This window comes from Megascapheus bottae, chromosome 8, assembly GCF_031878675.1.
Source record: "Megascapheus bottae isolate mThoBot1 chromosome 8, mThoBot2.hap1, whole genome shotgun sequence".
Classification (NCBI taxonomy): domain Eukaryota; kingdom Metazoa; phylum Chordata; class Mammalia; order Rodentia; family Geomyidae; genus Megascapheus; species Megascapheus bottae.
In genome coordinates this window covers 2,086,392-2,108,772 of record NC_143516.1, presented here as the reverse complement: position 1 = coordinate 2,108,772, position 22,381 = coordinate 2,086,392, and the positions used below count along the sequence as shown (strand labels likewise).

The window sequence follows — 22,381 nt, the reverse complement described above, 5'->3', positions numbered from 1 at the left end:
TTTCACTGGAAACTCACTTTTCAAAGCGAAGAGGGGGCTGGGAGTGTGGCCTAGTGGTAGAGAGCTTGCCTAGCATGCATGAAGCCCCGGGTTCAATTCCTCAGCACCACATAAACAGAAAAGGCTGGAAGTGGCCAAGTGGTAGAGTGCCAGCCTTGAGTTCAGGGGCAGTGTCCAGGCCCTGAGTTCAGGCCTCAGGACTGGCAAAAAAAAAAAAAAAAAAAAAAAAAGCAAAAAGCAAAACAAAAGCTAAGCGGCCATCACTCACTGGCTGGTCTGAAGCCCCAAAGCCCCATGTAGCTCGCATGTCTCTGTGCAAGTGAAGATGTCAGCTCTGCGTTCCTCACTCCCCTGGCAGGCATAGCTGTGGGCATGTGTGGTGTGTGCGCGCCCATGTCTGGAAAGGGCGTGTCCTGATCAGCACAGAGGCCCCAGTCTCAGGGGTGTCCCTGGGTCAACTCGGCGGTGAGGTCTCCCCTGTCTGCTCTTGCTGGATTCTTGCCGGATTCTTGCCGCAGCCCTGGGAGAGCACAGGTGACTGTGCTGGCGCTGGTTTCTCTTTGAGGCCGCAGGGGCTGCAGGCCAGGCTCTTGACATCTTCTTTCTTTTTCATATTGCTCTTCCCTGACAGGCGGAACCCTGGAGGTGAAGAGCCACAGAGCAAAGCTCCCTGGACTTCCCTGGGCTCAGGGCTGCACTGTGGGGTCACCAGGGGGGCAAAAGCAGCTAAACCAGGCTCATCCCTGTGACAAGACAGGTGCCATTTGTCTCTGTACACATGATGCAGCCAACTGCAGGCAGAAGCAAATGCACACACACACACACAGCTTTTCATCACCTGGAAAACAGCTGTCTGATAAATCGGGTGGACCAGCACTCCTCTCCACTAATTAGGAGAGCTGGGAGCTGCCTCTGAGGCACTTGCGGATCTCAAACACCTGGAGAAAACAGCTGGAGAAGGGGACTAGTCCTGATGTGGAGCCAGGCCTTCCTGGGGCGGGTGCTGGAGAGGTGATGCTGGATGGAAGAGGAGGAGGAAGCACTGGAGCAAGTCAAAGCCAGTCACAGGAAGAAGCCCTCACTTGAAGGAGCGGGAGTGTGAAGAGACCCGCTGGCGCTGGCTTAGTGTGCGCATGTCTCTGACGTTGTGTCTTCAGGCCACATCAGAGGCCTCTGCCCTATGGCTCATGTGTGAAACAACCCAAGCCTGGCTACTGAGACGTGAACTTTCCCAAGTGAGGTTTCCTTGGTCAATGCCTTTTGTGTGTCTGGGCTTGAACTCAGGGCCTGAGCACTGTCCCTGAACCACTGCACTCAAGGCTAGCACTCTACCACTTGAGCCCTAGCTCTATTTCTGACCTTTTGGCCAGTAACTGGAGATAAGAGTCTCACAGACTTTCCTGTCCAGGCTGGTTTCAAACCTCAGTCAACAGACCTCAGCCACCTGAGTCTCTAGGATAAGAGCATTATTTTCTTTTTATGAATTCTAAATCTTTATGTTTCTGTGTGCTCAGTGCAAGAAAATATGATGTAACTTACGAGGAGGAACAAAGAAGCAGTCAGGATTTTGAAGTTAGCCTCCCATCTTAAAAGTTCACAGCTTTTATTACAAAAACAGACTGTCGTCTGCCTATGCAAAGTAAGCACTGCAAATGGAGGGAACGCCACGGCCTCTTGCAGTAATCTCCACGGTATTTATTAGCTGAGTCCGGGCCCAGGGCATGGCCTAGTGGTAGAGTGCTCACCTAGCTTGTACAAAGCCTTGGGTTTGATTCCTCCGTACCACATACATAGAAAAAGCCAGAAGTGGTGCTGTGGCTCAAGTGGTAGAGTCAGAAGAAAAGGGGGAAAAAAAGCTCAAGGGCAGTGCCCAGGCCCTCCTGGACTGGCAAAAGAAACAAAAGAAATATTAGCTGAAGGATCACCGAGTTATCTGGATACTGGCTGGGGCTTGGCCACACCCGAGCCAGCCCTCTGTAGGCCAGGCCAGGCTCCTCAATTATTCAGACTGGCTCTGGAGGGAGCCTCGGGAGAGAAGGCCATTTGCATTCCCAGGCAGGCTTTCTCTGGCTCTTGCCATTTTCCCAACTATCCCAGCTGATTAAAGGATGCCAGAAAATGACGTTGGCCCTTAAATTGCAACAACAAAGACTTAACTCCTCTTTTCTATCAAAACAGCCAGGCTGCCTGATTCAAATGCTAATAGAGGGGCCTGAATTGGTCCCTAAACCAGAGAGACACCCCGCCCCCCCCCCCCACACCTCTCCTGCAAATGACCAGAAAGTAGCTCTGTGGCTGCCGGCTTCCCCCAGCGGATGTCCTGTTAAATGTGTCGTGGGAAACTCTCTTGGTGGCTTCAGGACCAGTGGGCAAGGGAGGCTTGGAGGGAAAGCCTTAGACAACACAAGTTCAAAGAGTGCTTGGACCCATCCTGTATTCCATCCATATCCAGCAGGAGCAGAATCCCTCTGGGACAATTCCTGAATCCCTGGCAAGGGACACGGTCTCCATGTCTGGGGCTGGTGGCTCTCACCTCAGGTCCCAGATGGCCTTGGGTCTGTGGTCTCTTGGTTAGCATCTTGCCGCCTAACACACATGTCCTGCCCCAGTCCAGGACCTGGCCCCGTGGTGAGCACACAGGCCTGGCCTGCCAGCAGTCTCTCCATCAGCCTTCCTCACCCACTTGTAGCCCCTAGATAGCTGAGCCAGACGACCCAAGTTCAAGTCCAGTCCCTCTCAACTGGGGCGCCACCTCGGGGTGGGTCCTGGGCCCTGTTGGAGTTTACTAGTTGACTGGAGTTAGAGGAGCACAGGGACCCAGATAGGATGTCACAGCTGTGAGGGGTGCACGCAGGTCAGAGCTGGCTGATCTTCTTGGCTGGCCGACCCTCTCCGGGCCACCTGCTGTTAGGAGCCTAATTCCCACCTCTTCCAGAGGGGGTGGGAACAGCTGGATAGGTGAGGCTTGCCTGGATGTCCTGAGTTTGCCAAGGCCCTGGCACTATGCCTGGGACCAGTCACCATCGGATGCCTAGAGCTTTGTAGATGGTAATTTAATGGCGTTGAGGTGGAGTTTTTGTACACCTGTCTGTTTTTGTTCTTTTTGCAGCTCCTGGGGCTTGAACCCAGGGCCTGGGCACTGTCCTTGGGCTTTCTCAAGGCTAGCGCTCAACCACTTGAGCTGCAGCAGCACATGACTGGCCTTTTCTGTGTATGCGCTATCAAAGAATTGAACCCAGGGCTTTGTGCATGCTAGGCAAGCATTGTACCACTAGGCCACACTCCTGGCTCCAACCTGTCTCTCTTCTGCCATTATCATGCCATGTCTTCGTGCCTCTTTTTACATTTGCCAACTACGTTGTTTGCACCCTGCCTTACTCCCACCAGAGCCACCAAGGGTGCCCCCCTAGTGGGGGAGGCACAGTGGAGGTTCGGCTCTACCCTGCCAGGACCTGCAGTCCGAGCAGAGCCAGCTCTCACACGTCCAGAGCCTCCTCTCACCTCCTCCCACTTGCTAACTTCTTAGGCAGAGTCGCAGAGCAGGGGTGGCTTTGGTTGGCTTTTTATATTTAGATGGTGCCATATTCTTTTACGATCAGAATTTGCTCTTCTTTCTCCACAAAATAGTTCTCAGGTCACTCCGTAGAGTGGTGATTATTTAATACCTCCACACGAGAGACTGGGAGGAGACGGTTCAGCTGCACAGTGCTGTTCTGCCCCGTGGCTCGTGCCATTATGCTCAGTCTCAGGAGACTGAGAGCTGAGAACTGCAGTTCAAAGCCAGCGCAGGCAGAACAGTCTGTGAGAATCTTATCTCCAATTAACTACAGAAAAGCCAGAAGTGCAGATGTGGCCAAAGTAGTAGCAAAAAAGCTCAGGACCTGAGTTCAAGTCCAGGATGGGACATGCCACAAATACATACATACACGCACACCCACCCACCCACCCACCCACACACACACACACTCTCACACACACAGAGGTAGGCATTGAGGGCTAGGGTTTAACTCAAAGATAGATGGCTTACTTCACTTGGTGAGGCCTAAGATTTAATTTCCAAATGGAAAAAAGAAGAGAGGAGGAGGAGGAGAAGGAGGAGGAGGAGGAGGAGGAGGACAGGAGGAAGAGGGCAAGAAAAAAGGAGAGCGAGGAAGAGGAGGGTAGAGAAAACTGGTGTGATGCATACCTGTAACCTACAGCTGGGAGGTAGCGGGCATAATTGTGATAGACCCTATCTATGTAGTTCAGAGGTAGAACACTTTCCTAACAATGGCAATGCCCTGGAATCTGTCCCTAGAAACACACACACACACACGCACGCACACACACGCACACACACATGTATTACTACATGCTTTGGAAGGAACTTACCGTCTGGAGAATTCCATGTTAGCGAGGGAGGTGGAATACATCTGATCCAAACAGCGGAGATACACCTCACTTCGGGAACCCTTCTTATTCATTTGGCAAGTAATCTTGTTCTGAAAGAAGCAGGTGATATTTGGAACTTTTTTCTACGTGCAGGTCTTATCTTGAGACTAGAGTTTTTAAATGCACAGGATGAGGACATCGACATCTTTGAATCTCCAGTGCAAATGGCAAGGCCTCAGAGGAGTCTATGCTAAGTTCTTCAAGATGCTTAACTGTAAAAACTATTCCCAGGTTTCTGTTAACAGTGCTGGCTGTGGGGCATAAAGATTCTAAGCTATGACTGGGAAAGGTACTTCAAGAACAATGCTCAGAATCATATTCTAAAAAGTCAAATATATCACTATAAACTACTCCACTCTTCTGAAAATGAGAAGTTGTATTACTATTATCTTTACTTTTTTTTTTTTTGCCAGTCCTGAGCTTGAGCTCAAGGCCTGAGCACTGTCCTTGGACTTTCTCAAGGCTAGAGCTCTACCACTTGAGCCTCAGCACCACTTCCAGCTTTTTTCTATGTATGTGGTACCAAGGAATTGAACCGGGGTCTTCGTGCATGCTAGGCAAGCATTCTACCACTAGGCCAAACTCCTGGCCCCTATTATCTTTACTTTTAAATCATTATTACAGTTCTATGAATCAAACAGAGATTCACACAGGCTAAATATACATTCTGCCACTGAGCTACATCACCAGCTATTTCTGTAGAAAGACCCAGCAAGCTACTATAAAACACAGTTGGACCCAGACACTGGTGGCTCATGCCTACAATCCTACCTACTCAGGACGCTGAGATCTGAGGATTGCAATTCAAAGCCAGCTCTCAGACAGCCAAGTCTGTGAGACTCTTATCTCTAGTAGAAGTGGCAGTGTGCTCAAAATGGTAGAGAGCTAGCCTTGAGCAAAAAGGACAATGTCCAGGCCCAGAGTCCAAGCCCCATGACCAACAACAACAACAAAAATAAAATTAAAAAGTCAAAAGTGGAGCTGTGTAGGGGCCGGGAGTGTGGCCTAGTGGTAGAGTGCTTGCCTAGCATGCACGAAGACCTGGGTTTGATTCCTCGGTACCACATACGTAGAAAAAGCCAGAGAGCTGTGGCTCAAGTGGCAGAGTGCTAGCCTTGAGGACAAATCCCAAGGACAGTGCTCAGGCCCTGAGTTCAAGCACCAGAATTGGCAGGAAAAAAAAGTGGAGCTGTGGCTCAATTGGTAGAGCACTAGCATGGAGCAAAACATGCCTAGGTGGCACAATGCCTCTGTGCCTCTGATCATATAGTATTTATTGAAACGAAAAAAATGCTTAAGGATAGCACCCAAGCCCAGCACGAGGGTAACCCCCACGACTGGTAGCCCCCTTTCCCCCCCCCAAAAAAAAATAGCTGAATTGCAAGTGATGAAAATGAGCCAGTGGAGGGCTCTGAAGCTGAGGGAGGAAGGAGAGGGTGAAGAAAGGGAAAACTCAAGGCCCAGGGATGTGATAGGGAGAAAACGCAGATCAGCCAAAATTCCCAGACACCCCTCCCCCAGCCAAGATAGGGCCTCAGTGTGGAAGAAGACCCTTCTCCAGAGAGACATGGCAGACAGGAAGGATGTAGAGCAAGTCAACATGGGCCAACATGAAACATGGAAGTGAAAACCAGACTGGTGAGTACTCTCCAAGCACCTAAGCTGAACTAGAAAAATATGACCAGTCAGCAAGCCCCACAAAGAAAGAGCCGATCAGCAAAATCTCCATAAAAGTTTGTCCCTAGACCCTTACAGGCGGAGCACGGGTGTCCTATGCCTAGCTACCTGCCATTTTTCTTCCATGACATTCTAAACTAAACTTTTGTTTCTCCTATTCCCTTTATCTTTTACCAACCTGGAGCTCAAAATAAAATAAAATAAAACCCATCACACTGCAGAGTAGCCAGGTTATGAGAGGCATGATGCAAATTCATGTTCGCCAACATGGAGTCAGTATCAGACGAAGAGCACAACTGTGTGATTCTGACAAGCATCATTGTTTTGGCTGGGGGATTTGTTTTATAAATGGGAGGTGCGTGCGTGCGTGCGTGCGTGCGTGCGTGTGTGTGTGTGTGTCCAGTGAGCTCATTGGGGTGGGGTTGGAGATACAAGCTGTCCCCTAGATTTCCAGAGAAGTTCGCAGAGTTCCACAGTCAGCCTGAGTCCCCAGGCGAGGACTGTGTGTGATCCCGTCCGCGTGTGAGCTTCTACAGCCCGTGGTTATGAGTGCACGGCTGTGTGGCTCTGACCAGTTTCTGAGTTGGGGAGAATTCTACAGCCGAGAGCCTAGTAGACAAACTGAACCAAGTCTTACGCGTAGCCGTCTAGATCCATGGCAGCAAGTGAGAAGGGAAGTTTGCTCACTACATCCAGTTCGGTGCTCACATAGGGGGCAGCTTTCGCCTGACACGGGTGCTTTCGGACGCCACGTTGAAGGCATCCGTCTCGTTCTGGCCAAGCAAGAACAAGAACTCCTGACACAAGCAATGGGGGTGGACATTCCCTCCCCTGTTGTCAGGGCCTCGAGGTCATGTTCTATTAGATTACCCAGGCAAGAACGCATCTCAGCACCCCTTCTCTCCTCCACCACCGAGTCTCCGGAATTTCCCTTCAGTTCTGACGCCATCCCGTCAGCCTGCTCTTGTAAAGCCCCACGGGGATGTGGAGGTGGGGATGAGGGACGTGGGACAGCTCCCACACTCACCTCCCCGAGTCCTTCGGAGATTTTCCCTGCAGCCTCTCGCTCTTGACACCTTTTCCTCCAGTCCGAAAGCCGAGCAAGAAGACTCTTGAAAGGAAAGGAAAGAGATCTTTTCATAAACCTCTTTCTGACAAACTGGGTTCCTCCAGCGTCTCACGACTTAACAGATAGAAAGCACGCCTTAGCGTCGTGCTCCTGGATGGAGGAGCAAGCTCTCCATCGCAGGGTAAGCTGGCCCCAGAGCTACCAGCCATTCTCTAGGTGTGTGGGTGTGGTGCTCAGATCCATTTTCTCCATATTGTGACAGCTGCTTCCCCAGGCGGAGGACAGCTCTTAGCCCACTCTTGGTGGTGACTCTTGTTTCACAAGGGGTCTCAGCCTGATTGAGACTTTCAGGCTCATTCTGCCTGCAGCCTTAGCACAGGCCTTCCCTACTTGGGCAGTTCTCCATCCGATGGTGCCACACCATCCCCTCCTGGCCAACTCTGCCTCTTGGTAAACCATAAAGCCTGGGTAAGAGTGGAGGAAGAAGATGCAGAGAGGGCCCTGAGCGCTTTGACGTGGTCACGCATGTCTTTGAAACCATTTTCCTAGGGAAGATGAGGAGAGGTGAGATTTCAGAGTGGACGTAGGAGAGCCACCTGACCATCTTGGCCGGGGCCAGCAGGCGGGGTGGGGGGTGCTCTGGACAGGAGATGCTGGCCTCTGGGGCTCTCAGGGGACTGCGCTGAGGTGGCAGAGTTGGAAAGTTTGAGCTGGCAGAGCAGTCCCTGCACATTTGTCTGTATTTAACTCTCACACCACTGGTCACTTGGGTCCTGCAGGCAGCAGAAACAGAGCCACACAGCACGTGCGATCTCTGCAGGAGCTCTCAGAGCTAGCAAGGTCGCCCGAAGAACAAATGGTTCATACACACACACATACACGTGCACGCATGCACACACACACACACACACACACACACACACACACACCCCTCTGGGACAGTTCATGTGAAACTGCATAAAAGTAAGAGGTACCACAGGCACTAAATGCCCAGGGTTCTCGTTTTTGGGGGGAGGGGGGAGAAAGGGAGAGAGAGAATCTTTAAAAACAGAGTAAAGAGAAGAAAAGTGTTCGAGACCAAACTTCAGGTGTGAAGCCAGGTGGAGAATGCAAAGCCCCAATGCCAGCTACTTTCTTAGCATCCTGGAAGGTCAACTGCAAGTGGTCAAACGCAGAGACCCAAGAAGGAAACTGGTGCTGGCTTTGCCTTCAACTTGATTCAGAAGGCTCAGGGCGCAGGCACCCATTCTCCACCAGGGTCTGGTTGAGTATTTCAGGAGTGTTCCCCGGGGCCGCCCGTGAGATGAGGGCCACGGACAGGCTGGTTCCAGGGCCGGAGCCCCAGCCCAGGAGGAAGGAATCTGTCCTTGTAAAGTCAGCTGCTAGCCCTCTCAACCTAGCTTGGGCGGCCCGCCCAGGGGGAGGAAGGAGGAAGTGGTCAAAGTCATGCTTTTTTGCAAACTTCAAAGGTTCCCCCTCCCCCCTCTTTACATTTTACTGTCTGTGGGGCTGTCTGCAGCTGTTGGCCCGGACTGTGTCCCCCGCGTCAAACCTGCCTCCTCACAACCCATAAAACTACAATGGGAAGCCGGGCGCAGGTGTGGCGGGAAAGGCAGGGTGCCCCTTCATAATCACCCCGACACCCCCTGCCGAGCGCCAGCGGCAGGCTGGTGAGGTGCCCTGCGCCCTGGGCAGAGCTATTTACAAGTTGGACAATCACCGCGGGGCAACAGCTGGAATGGAGTCCCTTAGGCCCTGCAGATCTGTAGGGCCCTGTCAATGCCTCAGGGCAGCCTCCCACCCATGGAACCCCTTCCATTCTCCGACCACCAGCCAGAGTCACTTGACCTTCCATCACCCAAGTTCAGGGACACCTCACAAAACATGCTTCGAAAATCTCAGCAAATCAGGAGAGCTGGATCAAACCAGGGGCCCTTTCCAAGATGTCAGATTTCAAGGCATCAAGAATTACAGGATACGGGGAAGGGAGGGAAAACTGGGTAAGAGTGAGGAGAGGATATTCCCAAAAATGAATGTTCTCTTTACCTGACCTATGTAACTAACTGCCTTGTACATCACCTTTCTAATAACAGTAAAACAATTAAAAAAGGACTTGCAGGATGCCTGTGAGGAGTCACTCGCTCATCACAGGTTGTTTTGAACAAGAAGTTTTGAAGCAGAGGGGAGAACACGGATTTATGGAAAGTGATCTTTTAAGATCTATGTTGGTTTTACTGGGCCAAATTGACAGACATGGATCTCTAAAGAAATGGAAAGAGCTAGTGGCTCACATCTGTGATTTTATCTATTCCACAAGACCCTTATCTCCAGTTAGCAGCCACACGGCGGGAGCTGGATCTGTGGTTCAGGTGTGTTCTAGAACACTATCCTTAAACAAAAAATGCAAGCACAGTGCTCAGACCCTGAGTTCAAGCTCTGGTACTGGTACACGTACACACACACACACACACACACACACACACACACACACACACACACACACACACAGAGAGAGAGAGAGAGAGAGAGAGAGAGAGAGAGAGAGGAGTGGGGAAAGGGGGGGGGAATGGGGTAGGAAGAGAAAGAGAAAGAAATGGAAAGAGGCGTGACTCTTCTGCAAAAGCAAGGGACCTTGGCCCCAAGTCCAAGGCTCAGCTCTGCAGCAGGGATGCAGCCACGTTGTGTGCAGGGGGCAGAGCACTGAGGAGGGAGAGAGGAACCCTGGAAAGACAGACAAGGGAAAAATGTAAACATTCCTGGGAGTTTCAAAGACAGGACTTCCAATTGGTGATACCCAACAAATACAGAAAGCACCGTAATAATCAGCGGCCAGCAATTCATCCATTATTTTTACTGTTTGATATTGTGTTTGTACCAGGATGTGAAAATAAGAGTTCTTTTAAAAGCTGCTGTCTCTGCATTGTTCACAGTACTCTCATGAGGGAACTGTCTTGACTGCAGGCCGGGAGCTCTTCAGAGCAGGATGGAGTTCCACTGTGGAGGGCTTGTGTGGCTTGCACAAGACCCTGTGCTCCGCCTTGGGCCCTGCTGGTAAACAAACTGTACAGACCACCGGGCTGAAGGAGGGCAGCCCAGGGTTGGAGATGTTTCCGTTGAGATGGTTGATAGACTCATCGGTCAGAATTGAAGCCCCTCTCGCAGCACAGCAGAATCTGATGATACTTAGAAATCTGCCCTTCAACAAACCCTTCCTTGGAATCTGAGCTGTGCCAGGCACTGGGCTGGGGTCTTGGCACATGAATATCATTACAGCATAGGAAGTGGTGCTGTGGCTCAAGGGGTAGGGTGGTAGCCTTGAGCTGAAGAGCTCAGGGCCAGCGCCCAGGCCCAGAGTTCAAGCCCTACAACAACAACAAAAAAGGGGGGCCGGGAGTTTGGCCTAGTGGTGGAGTGCTTGCCTAGCATGACAAAGACCCGGGTTCAATTCCTTGGTACCACATACATAGAAAAAAGCTGGAAGTAGTGCTGAGGCTCAAGTGGTAGAGCTCTAGCCTTGAGAAAGTCCAAGGACAGTGCTCAGGCCCTGAGCTCAAGCCCAGGACTGGAAAAAAAAAAAAAAAAAAAAGAATGTCATTACGGTGCAGCTCATCATTTAAATGGAAGAAGAAAAGTTGGTGAACAAGGGTGTCTTAGCATTTTAGATTCCATGACACATTTCAACTCATTTTTCTAGAATTAAAGATTAGAAAGAGTTCCTATACAGTTTATACTCCGATTAGACGTCTGAAATCCAGACTAAATAAATGTCTTTAAAGGGTTATCTATAAAAGGAAAGAGGGTGTATTGGTTATATATTTGCCCAACAGGGGCCGAATATGATCTACAAAGTCCAAAACGATGACTCTCAAACACTTTCCAGAAAATGTAAACCCAGATCATAAAGCATTTTAAAAACCATCCTCCCCCTGGGCTGGGAGTTTGGCCTAGTGGTAGAGTGCTTGCCTAGCATACACAAAGACCCGGGTTTGATTCCTCGGTACCACATACATAGCAAAAAGCTGGAAATGGTGTTGTGGTTCAAGTGGTAGAGCTCTAGCCTTGAGAAAGTCCAAGGACAGTGCTCAGGTCCTGAGTTCAAGCCCAGGACTGGCAAAAAAAAAAAAATCCTCCCACATGTCAGTCCCTAGCTGCTGTCAGAGCTTTCGGGAGGCTCAGGTATTTAAAGACTCTGTTCAATATAAATTAGTTGAGCACTTCATGCTATGTTCTTGTTCTTGTTTCAACAGTAAGTCACTTGTTATGTTTTTTTCTTTTGTTTTCTCCAGGCTTTAACTCTGGGCCAAGGCACTGTCCCTGAGCTCTTCAGTTCAAAGCTAGTGCTCTACCACTTGAGCCACAGTGCCACTTCCAAGCCATGTGTTATGGAAGGCCACGCATGGAACATTTACCTAGGATGGTGGATTCTCGAAGGTCTTGTACCACCATTTCCTGGTCACAGTAAGCATCTTGTGGCTCACCTGAGGCCTTAAGGGCCAAGATTCCTGGTTGCAACTGAACCACAGTTGTTTTTTTTTTTCACATTTCCGGTATAAGTAGAGTATTTATCAAATCATTTTGATGCAATTATGGCTCAAAAACGTATGCCTGCTATCACTAATAGAATATACACTAAAGCTAAAATGTCATATTATGTCATTTCTACAAGGAATAAACCATGGCACCGCTTCTATTTCTACTGACAAATCTACATTCCACCCTTTCATTCACTTAGGGGTGGCAAACTGCAGTCATGTGCTGATACTGGAATTCTAATTGTATACATTTAACATTACTTCTCAGCATGGATGAAAACATACACATATTTTGTGAAATTTAAGGGGGGAGAAACCAAATCAGCTGTTATGAACCTGTCTCCCAACCAAAAACTCTAGAAAGGCAGAAAAACAACCAAGAAGGAATTTCGTTTTGAGTTTATTCCTTCATTTTATTGATTATATGCTCACATGATTAATTATACATTTGCTCAACACAAACACATAACCCAAACCTATTTTCCTGGAACGAGGCGAAAAGAAGTGCGGCCTTCGCTCTGAGTGGAGGGTGCAGTCGGTCCCCCAAAGAACAGGCCCACGTGGACTGCCCAGGCCACAGGTCTCAGCAGTGGACCTGCAAGGACTGCAGTGAGTTCCGCCCTGAGACGGACCCGCAGCCCTGCAGGCCTGGTGAGGGCATTTTGCCTTCACAATTAGGGGACTGCGTGTAAAATTCCAGCTGCGGCCATGAAGGAAGATCCACAGAAAGCTGTTTCCAAATCTACGTAACTACCAGCTGATGTGGAGCAAGCGAGGGGCCCAAAGCTGTAGACTTGAGTCCCTCTGAAACACCTTCCCATCTCCACAGCCCAGCGGTCCTGAGCCGCGCGGCCACACAGCCACGTGATGGTCTGTGACCACGCCTGAAGTAGGTAGGCCCCGGAACAAAGGAGGTTTCTAGACGGCCTCGTGTGCAAAGCACTTGGGAACAAAAGAATGTTCAGAACAAGCGGCCACTCTCCCTAATCACACACAAGCCCTGGGGATTCCCAGGGCATCACAGACTCCACGCCACGCTGGGGCAGGAGGTCTGGGTAGACACACAGGGCACCGTGGGAAACAGCCCGGCCCACTCAGCAGCTCCACACGCTCACACAGGACAGCAGTGCCAGCTGCGGGCCACGGGGTGTGGAGCCATACATGGGACTCAGCCAAGTCCCCTTCCCTCCCCATGAGGCCTGTACTTTCCACTCCTGTCAGACAACTGAAACGCAGATGGCTATTACTGTGGAAGTTGGAATAAGTTCCAGGGATGACAAGGGCAGAAATCACCCTACGGGGTGGTGAGGTGGTAAGAGGAAATTTAGGTCGCTTAATGTGTTGAACTGAACTCCCGAGTAGCCCTCTCAGGTTGTAGTTGTTGTTCTTGTTTTGCAGATAAAGAAAATGAGCCAGGAAGCAACAGAGCTGTCTCTGAAGTCTGCAGCAGAAAAGCTGAAAGAACCAGGATCAAGGACTGGGATATGGCCCAGCAATGAACACTTCCTATATTCAATTCTTAATACCACAAAACTACCACTGCTACTACTACCACCAATAGTGAGGAGGAGGAGGAGGAGGAGGAGGAAGAGGACGGGGAGGAGGAGGAAGAGGAGGAGGAAGAGGAGGAGGAGGAGGAGGAAGAGGAGGAGGAGGAGGAGGAGAATGCTATGAAAGAACCAGGATCCAAACCTATACTGTGCAAATGCTAACAGCTTGCTGTGTTGGATTCTCGAGTCAAACATCTCCCACTGAAGTGTGGAAAGCAGAATTCTTTAATACATAATGGTGAACAGCCTATACAGCCCGGCACTGCGGGCTCACACCTGTAATCCTAGACAGGCGAGACCTGAGGATCAAGACTCAATGTCAGCCCACGTAGTAAGTCCATGACACTCGTATCATCAGCTGACCAGCACCTCGAAAGAAGCGAAGCTACGGCTCACGCAGTCAAACACCAGCCTTGCGTGAAAAAGCCGAGTGAGAGCATGAGGCCCGGGGTTGCCCTAGCCTTAGCCCTCATCCCCACCCACCAAAAAGACAGATCCAGATCCCCCCAGATCCAGGGGGAAAATTCTCGGGTCTGCCAGTGAGGGTGAGATGTCCTCTTATGCCCTACCTGATCTAGGGAGTCTCAAGGATGTGAAAAACTAGGCTCACTGGTCCTGAAAGGCACCACAAGGCTGGAAAGGTGGCCTGAACTACTTCCTCATCACAGGAAAATCTTCAAGTCCCCTTCAGCCTGAGCCAGGGTTTGTCTTTTTTTAACCAAGACAGAGGTGAAGACATTGCAGGAATCACGACTGATGCCTGCAGTGCATTTGGTGAAATGGTTCTCCAGAAGTCCGAGTGAAATAAATTGCAGTATTTACAAGCCAAGGCAAATGTTCAAAGGGGGCTCGGGCACAAGGAACAGATGGCAAACGGGTGGGAAGGAGGGTTCATTCTGCCAACACCCACAAAATGCAGATTTTTTTAAAGTGCTTGATGGCCATTTATGGCGGGAGCGCCCTGGAATCTCGCCCTTTCCGCTCCCGGGAGAGAAGGTTCTGCGCTGAACCCTCACTGGGCCTGGACGGCCTCTCGGTCTCCTGGGGAAGTGCCAGGGCCATCTCATCACAGCCAGGCACATCTTCCCCCATTCTGTGGAAGGAGAAAGAGCCAGGAGTGTGGCAGAAGCTGTCTGCCGCTGGAACCCAGGGCAGCGAGGAGGGCAGGCCGCTGCCTCCCTGGCTTGGGGTGATCAAAGCCCCCACAAGTTTAGATTCACAGTCCTTCCAAGATGCTCTGTACGTACGTGCTGACACGTTGAATTGGGACCCTTTTGTTCAACTATTTAAAGATGATATAAAGCAAAGTCTAACGAGGGGAGTTTCAGAGTTTTAATGCATTTTCCACCTCTCAGAAACATGTTTGTAAAATTACAGTTCCAACCATTTCTTCCTCACTCATGGAATTACTTAGTGCTCCCTAATAAGGGAACAACAGAAACATGGAGTCATCACTAAGAGACAAGACGCTAAGGAGAAGAAGCCATCTTCATTAAAATGTTCTTGTTAGCCCTTACTTCTGGTCCCTTTGGTTCCTTTCTTATACTAGAATGTCCTTGTTGAACAACAACAAAGTCAAACTGCACATACATTGTAATAATTACAAAGTACTCTATACCCCTTCTAAAACATAAAGCAACTTTCAGTGCAAGTACATTAATAGATGCTTTAAAAATTACCAAGTGTGACTACTCACTTGAGAAGCTGGATGGGTACATAGATGCATAGGTGGATGGGTGGGAAGTGAGTAGATGGATGGATGCGGAGGCAGGTGGGCACATGGATAGATGGATAGTTGGATAGATGGATGGATGGGTAGAGAGAGGGAAGAAGAGCTGGGTAAGCAGGTACTTTAGGAATAGATCAATAAAGGAATGAACACAGGCATGCATGTATAGATGGAAGGTGGGTGGGTGGATGGATGGATGGATGGATGGATGGAAAGATGGGTGAGTGGGTAGATAAATGGATGGCCAGATGAGAGAATAGGTGGGTGAAGGGATGGATGGATGGATGGATGGATGGATGACTGGATAAATAGCTGGCTGGGTGGGTGGGTGGGTGTTAGGTGGATGGATGGATGGATGGATGGATGGATGGGTAGGTGGATGGATGGATAAATAGCTGATTGGGTGGGTGGGTGGATAGTAGGTGGATGGATGGATGGGTGGATAGATGCATGCACCCATGGATAGATGGAGGAGTAGATGGATGGATGAGCAGATAGATGCATGCATTCATGGATGGATGGATGGGTAGGTGGGTGGATGGACAAATGAACAGATGGATGCATGCAAATGTAGGTGGATGAATGCATTGATGATACATGCATGAATGGGTGGATGGGTGATACATGGATAACTGGTGAATGCATGGATGCACAGATGGTGGATGGATGCGTGGAAGCATTCACTAAGTATAGAGGTAAGCATATATGGGGCTGGGAGCGTGAACTAGTGGTACAGTACTTGCCTAGCACGCACAAAGCCCTAGGTTTGATTCCTCAGTACCACATACACAGAAAAAGCTGGAAGTGGTGCTCAAGTGGCAGACAGAGCTCTAGCCTTGAGAAAGCCCAAGGACAGTGCCCTGGCCCTGCGTTCAAGTCCCAGAACTGGCACACACACACACACACACAAAAAGAAGCATATTGGTTCTTAGAGAAACCCCCCCTACCCCGCGAAAGAGCACAGGATTCCACACATGCAGTTGTGGCTTCACGGAGAAGAGGTTCATTCAGGAATGTGGAGACGGTGGAGAGCCCCGAAGAAGGCTGCCCCTCATGCTCTGCCTGTCCCACACTCCGCCCGGGCTTAGCCACGGGTGGCTAGTCACCTTCAGGCGTCACAGCCACTGTGGAAACTGTCACCTACCCTGGGTGGCAGTGGCTGCAACTCTTCCCGTGTTCCGGGGGGGCAGGTCTCTGGCTCCAGAGGAGACGCTGGTGTGTGTGAAACACCAGATCCCACCTCTGCTCTGACGGCAGCAGCGCTCTAGAGAGTGTCTAGAGATACCGCTAGGTCAGCACGTCTGGAATGAAAACCTGCATTCTTAGATGTTAGAACTTTCCTCCCCCATTCACAGAAATCCCATCACCACGGCGGGATCCTGAGCCCGGAGCACACGCTCAATGTATTCCAGTAACAGACACCCAGAATGTATTGTTGTTTTGAACATTTTGGAGGAAAATTATCTTTGGCTCATGTAAACTGGTCATTAATGAATCCTTTTCTCTATTTGAGGACCCTGTTACTGACTAAAGTGCTGTGTCAATGGACTGAGCTTATATTTTTAGCATCTTAGCCAAGGCAGTCCCTACAGGAAGGACTCAGCCCTGACGACCCTTTAAAGAGCTGAGCTGGGGGCTCCCTGGCGGAGCTAGGAGAGGAGGGGCTCCCTGGTGGGGTGGGGGGGAGGAGCTCCCTGGCATAGCAAAGGCCTAGCATGGACGAGGCCTCGGAGACATCCCCAATACCTCAAAACACGCAGCAATAGCACAACGGCTGAGTCCTTTGTAAGCCCAGCAACTAGTGAAGCTGTGGCAGAGGGTAGGAATTTGAGCCTGGGCAAACACAGGAAACAAGCAAGGAACGTCTCACAAGACTGTGCCAACGTCTACGGGCAAGTCCTTTCGTGCACAAACACCTCAGGTGTGGTGACACAGCCATCACCACAGCCACGCAGAGCCAGGGGAGACCACTGAGCCGAGGAGGGCCTCCCTGGGCTGTGGAGGACAAGAGTCTCACCTGAAGCCAGCCTCCTGCCAGCCAGCTCAGTCATGTCCTCTGTCCTTCCCAGAACTAGAAGCTGAGCTACTGGCAAGTCAACAAACCAGCTCTGAGAGCCCGGTCTCCAGTGGGTCTGAGGTCTGGGTAGAGCTGGCTGCTGGCCCCAACCCCAGCGCTTCAAAGTCAGGTGTTGGGTGGGCCTGGAAATGTGTGTTTGTAACGCATTCCCAGGGCTGGAGGAGCCAAGCCCCCTCCAGCCGGCCCAGGCCCAGCATGTCATAGCGGCAGCTGGTAGATTCCAAGCACTGCCATGCCCGGATCCTGGGTCTATTTCCCTGTGGCAGGGGCACTGGCTCCAGGACAGGTGTGGCAGAGACCCTGAGCACCTCACTAAGGCTCACATTCCTGCATCAGTCCAGCAGAAGGGTCTCCCACCTGCAGCACAGTCGCCAGTGTCGGTGTCTGCATCATGAGAGCCAGCAGTTGTCCAACCGCAGTGGGGATAGCGCTTCTGTGAAATGTGTCTGTGCATGTGTGCGCGTGCGTGCGTGCGTGCGTGTATGTGTGCATGCGCGTGTGTGTGTGCCGGCAGGACTTGAGCTCAGAGGCTGGGGATCTGACCCTGAGCTGCCCAGGATGGCATCAGCTCCTCTCATGGGTGACTGCAATCACACACCCAATTGTGTACATGCCACGTGGGTAGGCCGACCACGGAGCCTGCCCACGCAGAAGCTGCTGGTATCCCTGCTGGGCCCTCAGATGCGTGTGGCTCCAGCCAGGTTGGCCCTGTTTTCATTCCTCTTTGGCTAACAGCAGCCGGCATCCATGCTAGATTGCCCTGCTTTGTTGACAAACTGTTAGGGCAATCACCTTAAATTCATTTTGAATTTCATTTCAAGTGGCATTTCTTGTCCTTTTCATGTGAAGGAGTCTTGCCTCATTTCAGTTTTGTTTTTTCTCACCCGGCTGTGAGCTCTCTCCTCCTGGCTGGCCCTGAGTGGCCGGTGGAGCCCAGATGTACAGCTCTCTCCCAGCAGACCAAACAGATTAAAGGCAGGGCATTTCTCACAGTTGGGTGTGAGCTGCAACCGCCTCTTGGGGTGAAACCAATTCAAATTCACCTGACTGGTCCTCCACAGAGAGGTCTCTGTGAAGAGTCTCACAGCGCAGAGGAAAGCAATGGGTCTTTCAGGCTCAAAATGACTTCCTGCCCCTGGTCTTGATACAGACTGATACGGGCTCAGGGTCACCGCTCACAAGACGCTCTCCCGTGGACGCTGCCCTGCAGAGCCCATGACTTCGTGTCTCCGTCCTGCAGGGAGGGGGCTGCAAAGGCCTGTGGGCTTGGCCATAGACTGGAGCCAGGCCCCAGCCTGTGTGTGCTGGGCTGCCTGGACATGGCACAGACGGTCCTGTTTCCATGGCCATGCTTGCGGGGCCATCGCCACCCCGCATCGTCCGCGAACGACACGGGGAAATGGGGAAACACTCCAGCTGATACGCGAATAAGTCCTATTGCCACCCCATCAGCATCCACGGAGCTGAGCACCGGGCATCAGCTGTTTCACAGCATTCCACGTGGTCGTGACCTGCTACCAGCGCCATATGTGGATGGGACCGCCACCAGCATCGTGCGTGAATGCACTCACACTGCCACGCGTGTCTCTGCTCTGTGCACTAGCGTGCACACATCCAAGCCCTCACCTAGAGGTTTTCTGTAGAATACATTTGTCTTTCACACCATCTATTTTTATTGTTCCAGTGGCTTCTCCTCTGTATTTGTCATGAAGCATTTCAAACTGTACATATTAGGTTCTTCCTGAGCACACCTTCCTCTCAGAACCCAATTCCTGCAGGGGAGGGATGGAGGATGGATGAAGGTGGGGGAGTGGGGGAGGATGGAGTAAGAACAGGGGAAAGATGGGAGAGGTGTAAGAAAAAGGTGAGGGAGTGATAGGGAGAACTGAGGGAGGGGCTGCCTTGTGTGGGCTCTCTTCCTGGAGTGTGGATGGCCTGGTGTGAGCTCTCTGAGTGGGGCATGGCCTTCCTGGTGTGAATCTTCTTCCTGGAATGTGGGTGACTTGGTGTGAGTCCCCTTCCTGGAGTGTGGAAGGCTCTGTGTGAGCCCCTCACTGGGCTCCCAGGAGAGGAGTGTGTGCCTTCCGTGTCTCTTACAGGGTACGAGCCCCACCATGGGGTCTATCCTAGTGACCTCGGGTAAACTACCTTCCCAAGCAGTACCACGTGGGCTTAGGGCTCCAGCACAGCAATCTCAGGGTGGAAGGCACAGCGCAGTCCACAGTGGCCTGTGGTGAGATGGTGGAACGCTCTGCTGAAATGAACTCCTTCCCCTCACACAGTCTTCCTCAGCTGTGCAGACTCTGAGCGCCCATGACGAGCGGCTCCAGAGCTCAGCTCTCCAGCCTCACTCTCCTAGGAGAAGCTTTCATTCTCCTGCTGAGGTCTTCAACAAAACCCTCTGTCTTCTAACAAAGCCTTCCTGACTCTGGCTGGTAGTAAACACTTTCCAAGCTGTGCATGCTTCCGGTGCTGCAGCCCAGAGGGTCTCCAGAAAGAGGGAAAACCAAAACACTCAGGTAATGTAATCAGATGATAAAGGGCTGATCATTTTGGGGAGTTCCACATTTCTAGCACTTCTTGAGACAATCACTCTTCCTCGTTAAAGAATGTCTCCTAAGATTCGCTCTAATTCAGACGTGTCTGAGTCGACAGTCATGGGACCATTTTGTCCACGCTCCAGAAAATGCCATTCCCAAGATGAATGTACACCGCAAATTAAATGTTCAGCCATCTGACTGCCTGGCCCGTACAGAAACCTGGGAATGACGTGCTCCTCACACCCAAGTGTGTGGCCAGCCCTTGCTGGCACCCTGCTGGGTGGGACAGCTCACGCCCTGTCCATGGACAGGATGGAGCTGACCCAATGGAAAGGCCAACCCTTCTCCAAGCAGCCTCGGTGGCCCGGCGTGTCCTCAGGAGACCAGAAGAGAAGAGCACCAGGGCTGGTCGTGGTGACACAACCCCAGTGCTCAGGAGGTTGAAGCAAGAAGAGCACAAGTTCAAGGCCAGACAGAGCTACACAGCAAGACTCAAGCTCACAAAACGTTTGGAAGGAAATCACATGTGACAAGACATCTTCAACCACGTCCTTTCATGTGGGTCTCTCACACAACAATCTACACGCTGGGACAAGATGGGACTAAGATGGGATCTGGGGGACCAGAGAGGTTGAAGCCCTGCACGAAACCTGCCAGGGAGCAAGGTCAAAAGCCAGACCTAGATTTCCCAGACTCAGTTCTCCCATCACCACTGTGGGCAAGGGTGCAGCCTGATGGGCGCAGAGCAATCAAGGGGTACAGCTCCTGCTATTCCAGAAGCTTCCAAGACCCTTCTGTCATGACGGTCCAAGTGTAGCATTGTGGCTTGCTGAAGAGACTCCTTCAGCCTGGACGGCCCTCCCTTGCTGTAAGGCTGGAAAATGCCTCCTTTTCTCAGAAAGCCTTCCTAACCAACTGTGCCCTGATGTCCTGTAGTAAAGGACTCTGAAAGAGTGCCTGCAGTTGCTTGTTCTGTTACTTAGGAGGTTTGGGGTTGCTTTCCACAGATCAACTGTTTTCTTTGTAGACAGGAATATATATATATATATATATATATATATATATTTTATATCTTCTAAGTAACAACATAAATGATGAAAAAAGGCCTGTTACACTAATCATTTTCCTGAATGGACACTCTGGTGTGAAATGATGAGAAAGCTTGGAAGAGAGTAGACGTGGAAAACTTTTCCGTAAGGCAATAGAAATATCTTATTGTTAGCGAGTGCAGTTTCCTCTGACGAGAACTCACCTGCTTTCCCTGGTGGAGTCCACCCTGCTTGCTGGCACTGGAATGTGATCTGGTTTCTTGCCTCCATGGAGCTGCCCAAGGTCTAGAATTCACCACTGGGGAGAAATGTTAAAGGTTATCAAGAAGCTGAGTGTGTGGGATCGTAAGGGTTCTCAGCCAGTACATAGGAAAACCTGGATTCGTCAGTGACGTGTAGAGTGCAGCCTGCTCGTGAAACGAATTCTCCCTTTGGGCATTAAACTGGAAACACATGAACCTCTAAACTGTGCAAGTTGTTTTTGTATTTTAGTATTCAAAAAGCATAATTTAGATATGCATGTGCTATGGAGTGTCTTTAGTTATCATGATTTCCAAGTCAAAAATTTTACTATGGGGGAGGAGGGAAATGGGGACCGAGACATGAGAAAGGGTATCAATGTATGTGAAGTAATTCACCTTCTATCTGGTGAATATCATGTAACCCTTCTATTAATTACAATAAAAAATATGTGGAAAAATTCTACTGACAGAATGCAAAGAAAGGGGTGACATCATCCAGAAAGAAATGTACTCATAGCCGGGCGTGGTGGCTCACGCCTGTCATCCTAGCTACTCAGGAGCCTGAGATCTGAGGATTGCAGTTCAAAGCCAGCCCAGGCACTAAAGAACATGAGACTCTTATCTCTAATTAATCACTAGAAAAGGGGAAATGGTATGGTGGCTCAGGGGTAGTGCAGTAGCCTTGAACTGAAGAGCTCAGGGAGAGCGCCCAGGCCCAGAGTTCAAGTCTTACAACCCACCAAAAAAAAAAAAAAGAGTGAAATGTATATTTCACTCTGTATATTTCTGAATTATTGAAATGTATATTTCACTTTGTATATTTCTGAATTATTGAAATGCATATTTCACTCTGTATATCACTGACAACTTTTTAACCTGAGCATGAGGGTGTATTCTTGTTACCCCAGCACCCAGGAGGCTGGGAAGAGGGCTGAGCACTTCGAGTGAGAGCCTGTCCCCCGAAATTCTTCTTGTTTATGGTAATGGATAGAGCGAGGCCTGCAATCTCACAGGCCTGGAAGGCTATGGCAAGAGAACTACATTGTGACCCTGACTCACAATGAAATTCAAAAAGAACAAAGAGGATGGACATGTCCCTTAGCCAGACAGCTCAGCATGTTCGTAAAACAGCAAGCGACCTGCAAGAGAGAGAGAGAGCCTCTAACACAGGCCCTCACCTGAACTGAGCGTGGAAATTGTAAACTGCAGTGGTTTCAGCAGGGAGGTGTGCCGTCTGCCTTTGCCTCTTCCTGTCACCTTCCGTATCTCTTCCATTTTGCCTCTGGGTCTCCCCACTGTATCCCCTCCTATGTCCCTTTTTATGTCTTCTATCCGTTCTACCTGTGTGACCTCCTGTGTCTGTCTGTCTGTCCGCTGGGTCTATGCTAACATCTCAGGCAGGTATCTACTGAGTTCTGCTGAGCTCTTCTGTGAGTCTCTTGAAGCACAGAAGGCCACGAGTCACCCAGGACAGACTGCTTCACT

General features: G+C 50.5%; 1 protein-coding gene across 1 annotated transcript in view; it reads right to left on the bottom strand.

Annotated features, from left to right (window-relative positions):
- The window catches only part of LOC150059437 (uncharacterized), a 41,545-nt gene that overhangs the window by 2,730 nt on the left and 16,434 nt on the right, over nucleotides 1-22,381 (bottom strand). Inside the window, exons 6-8 of the mRNA XM_090338614.1 lie at nucleotides 7,779-7,950; nucleotides 7,136-7,219; nucleotides 4,372-4,481 (exon numbers count right to left, since the gene is read on the bottom strand). Of these exons, the coding sequence (XP_090194740.1) occupies nucleotides 4,372-4,481; nucleotides 7,136-7,219; nucleotides 7,779-7,950 (366 nt within the window). The remainder of the gene's footprint in view (nucleotides 1-4,371; nucleotides 4,482-7,135; nucleotides 7,220-7,778; nucleotides 7,951-22,381) is intronic.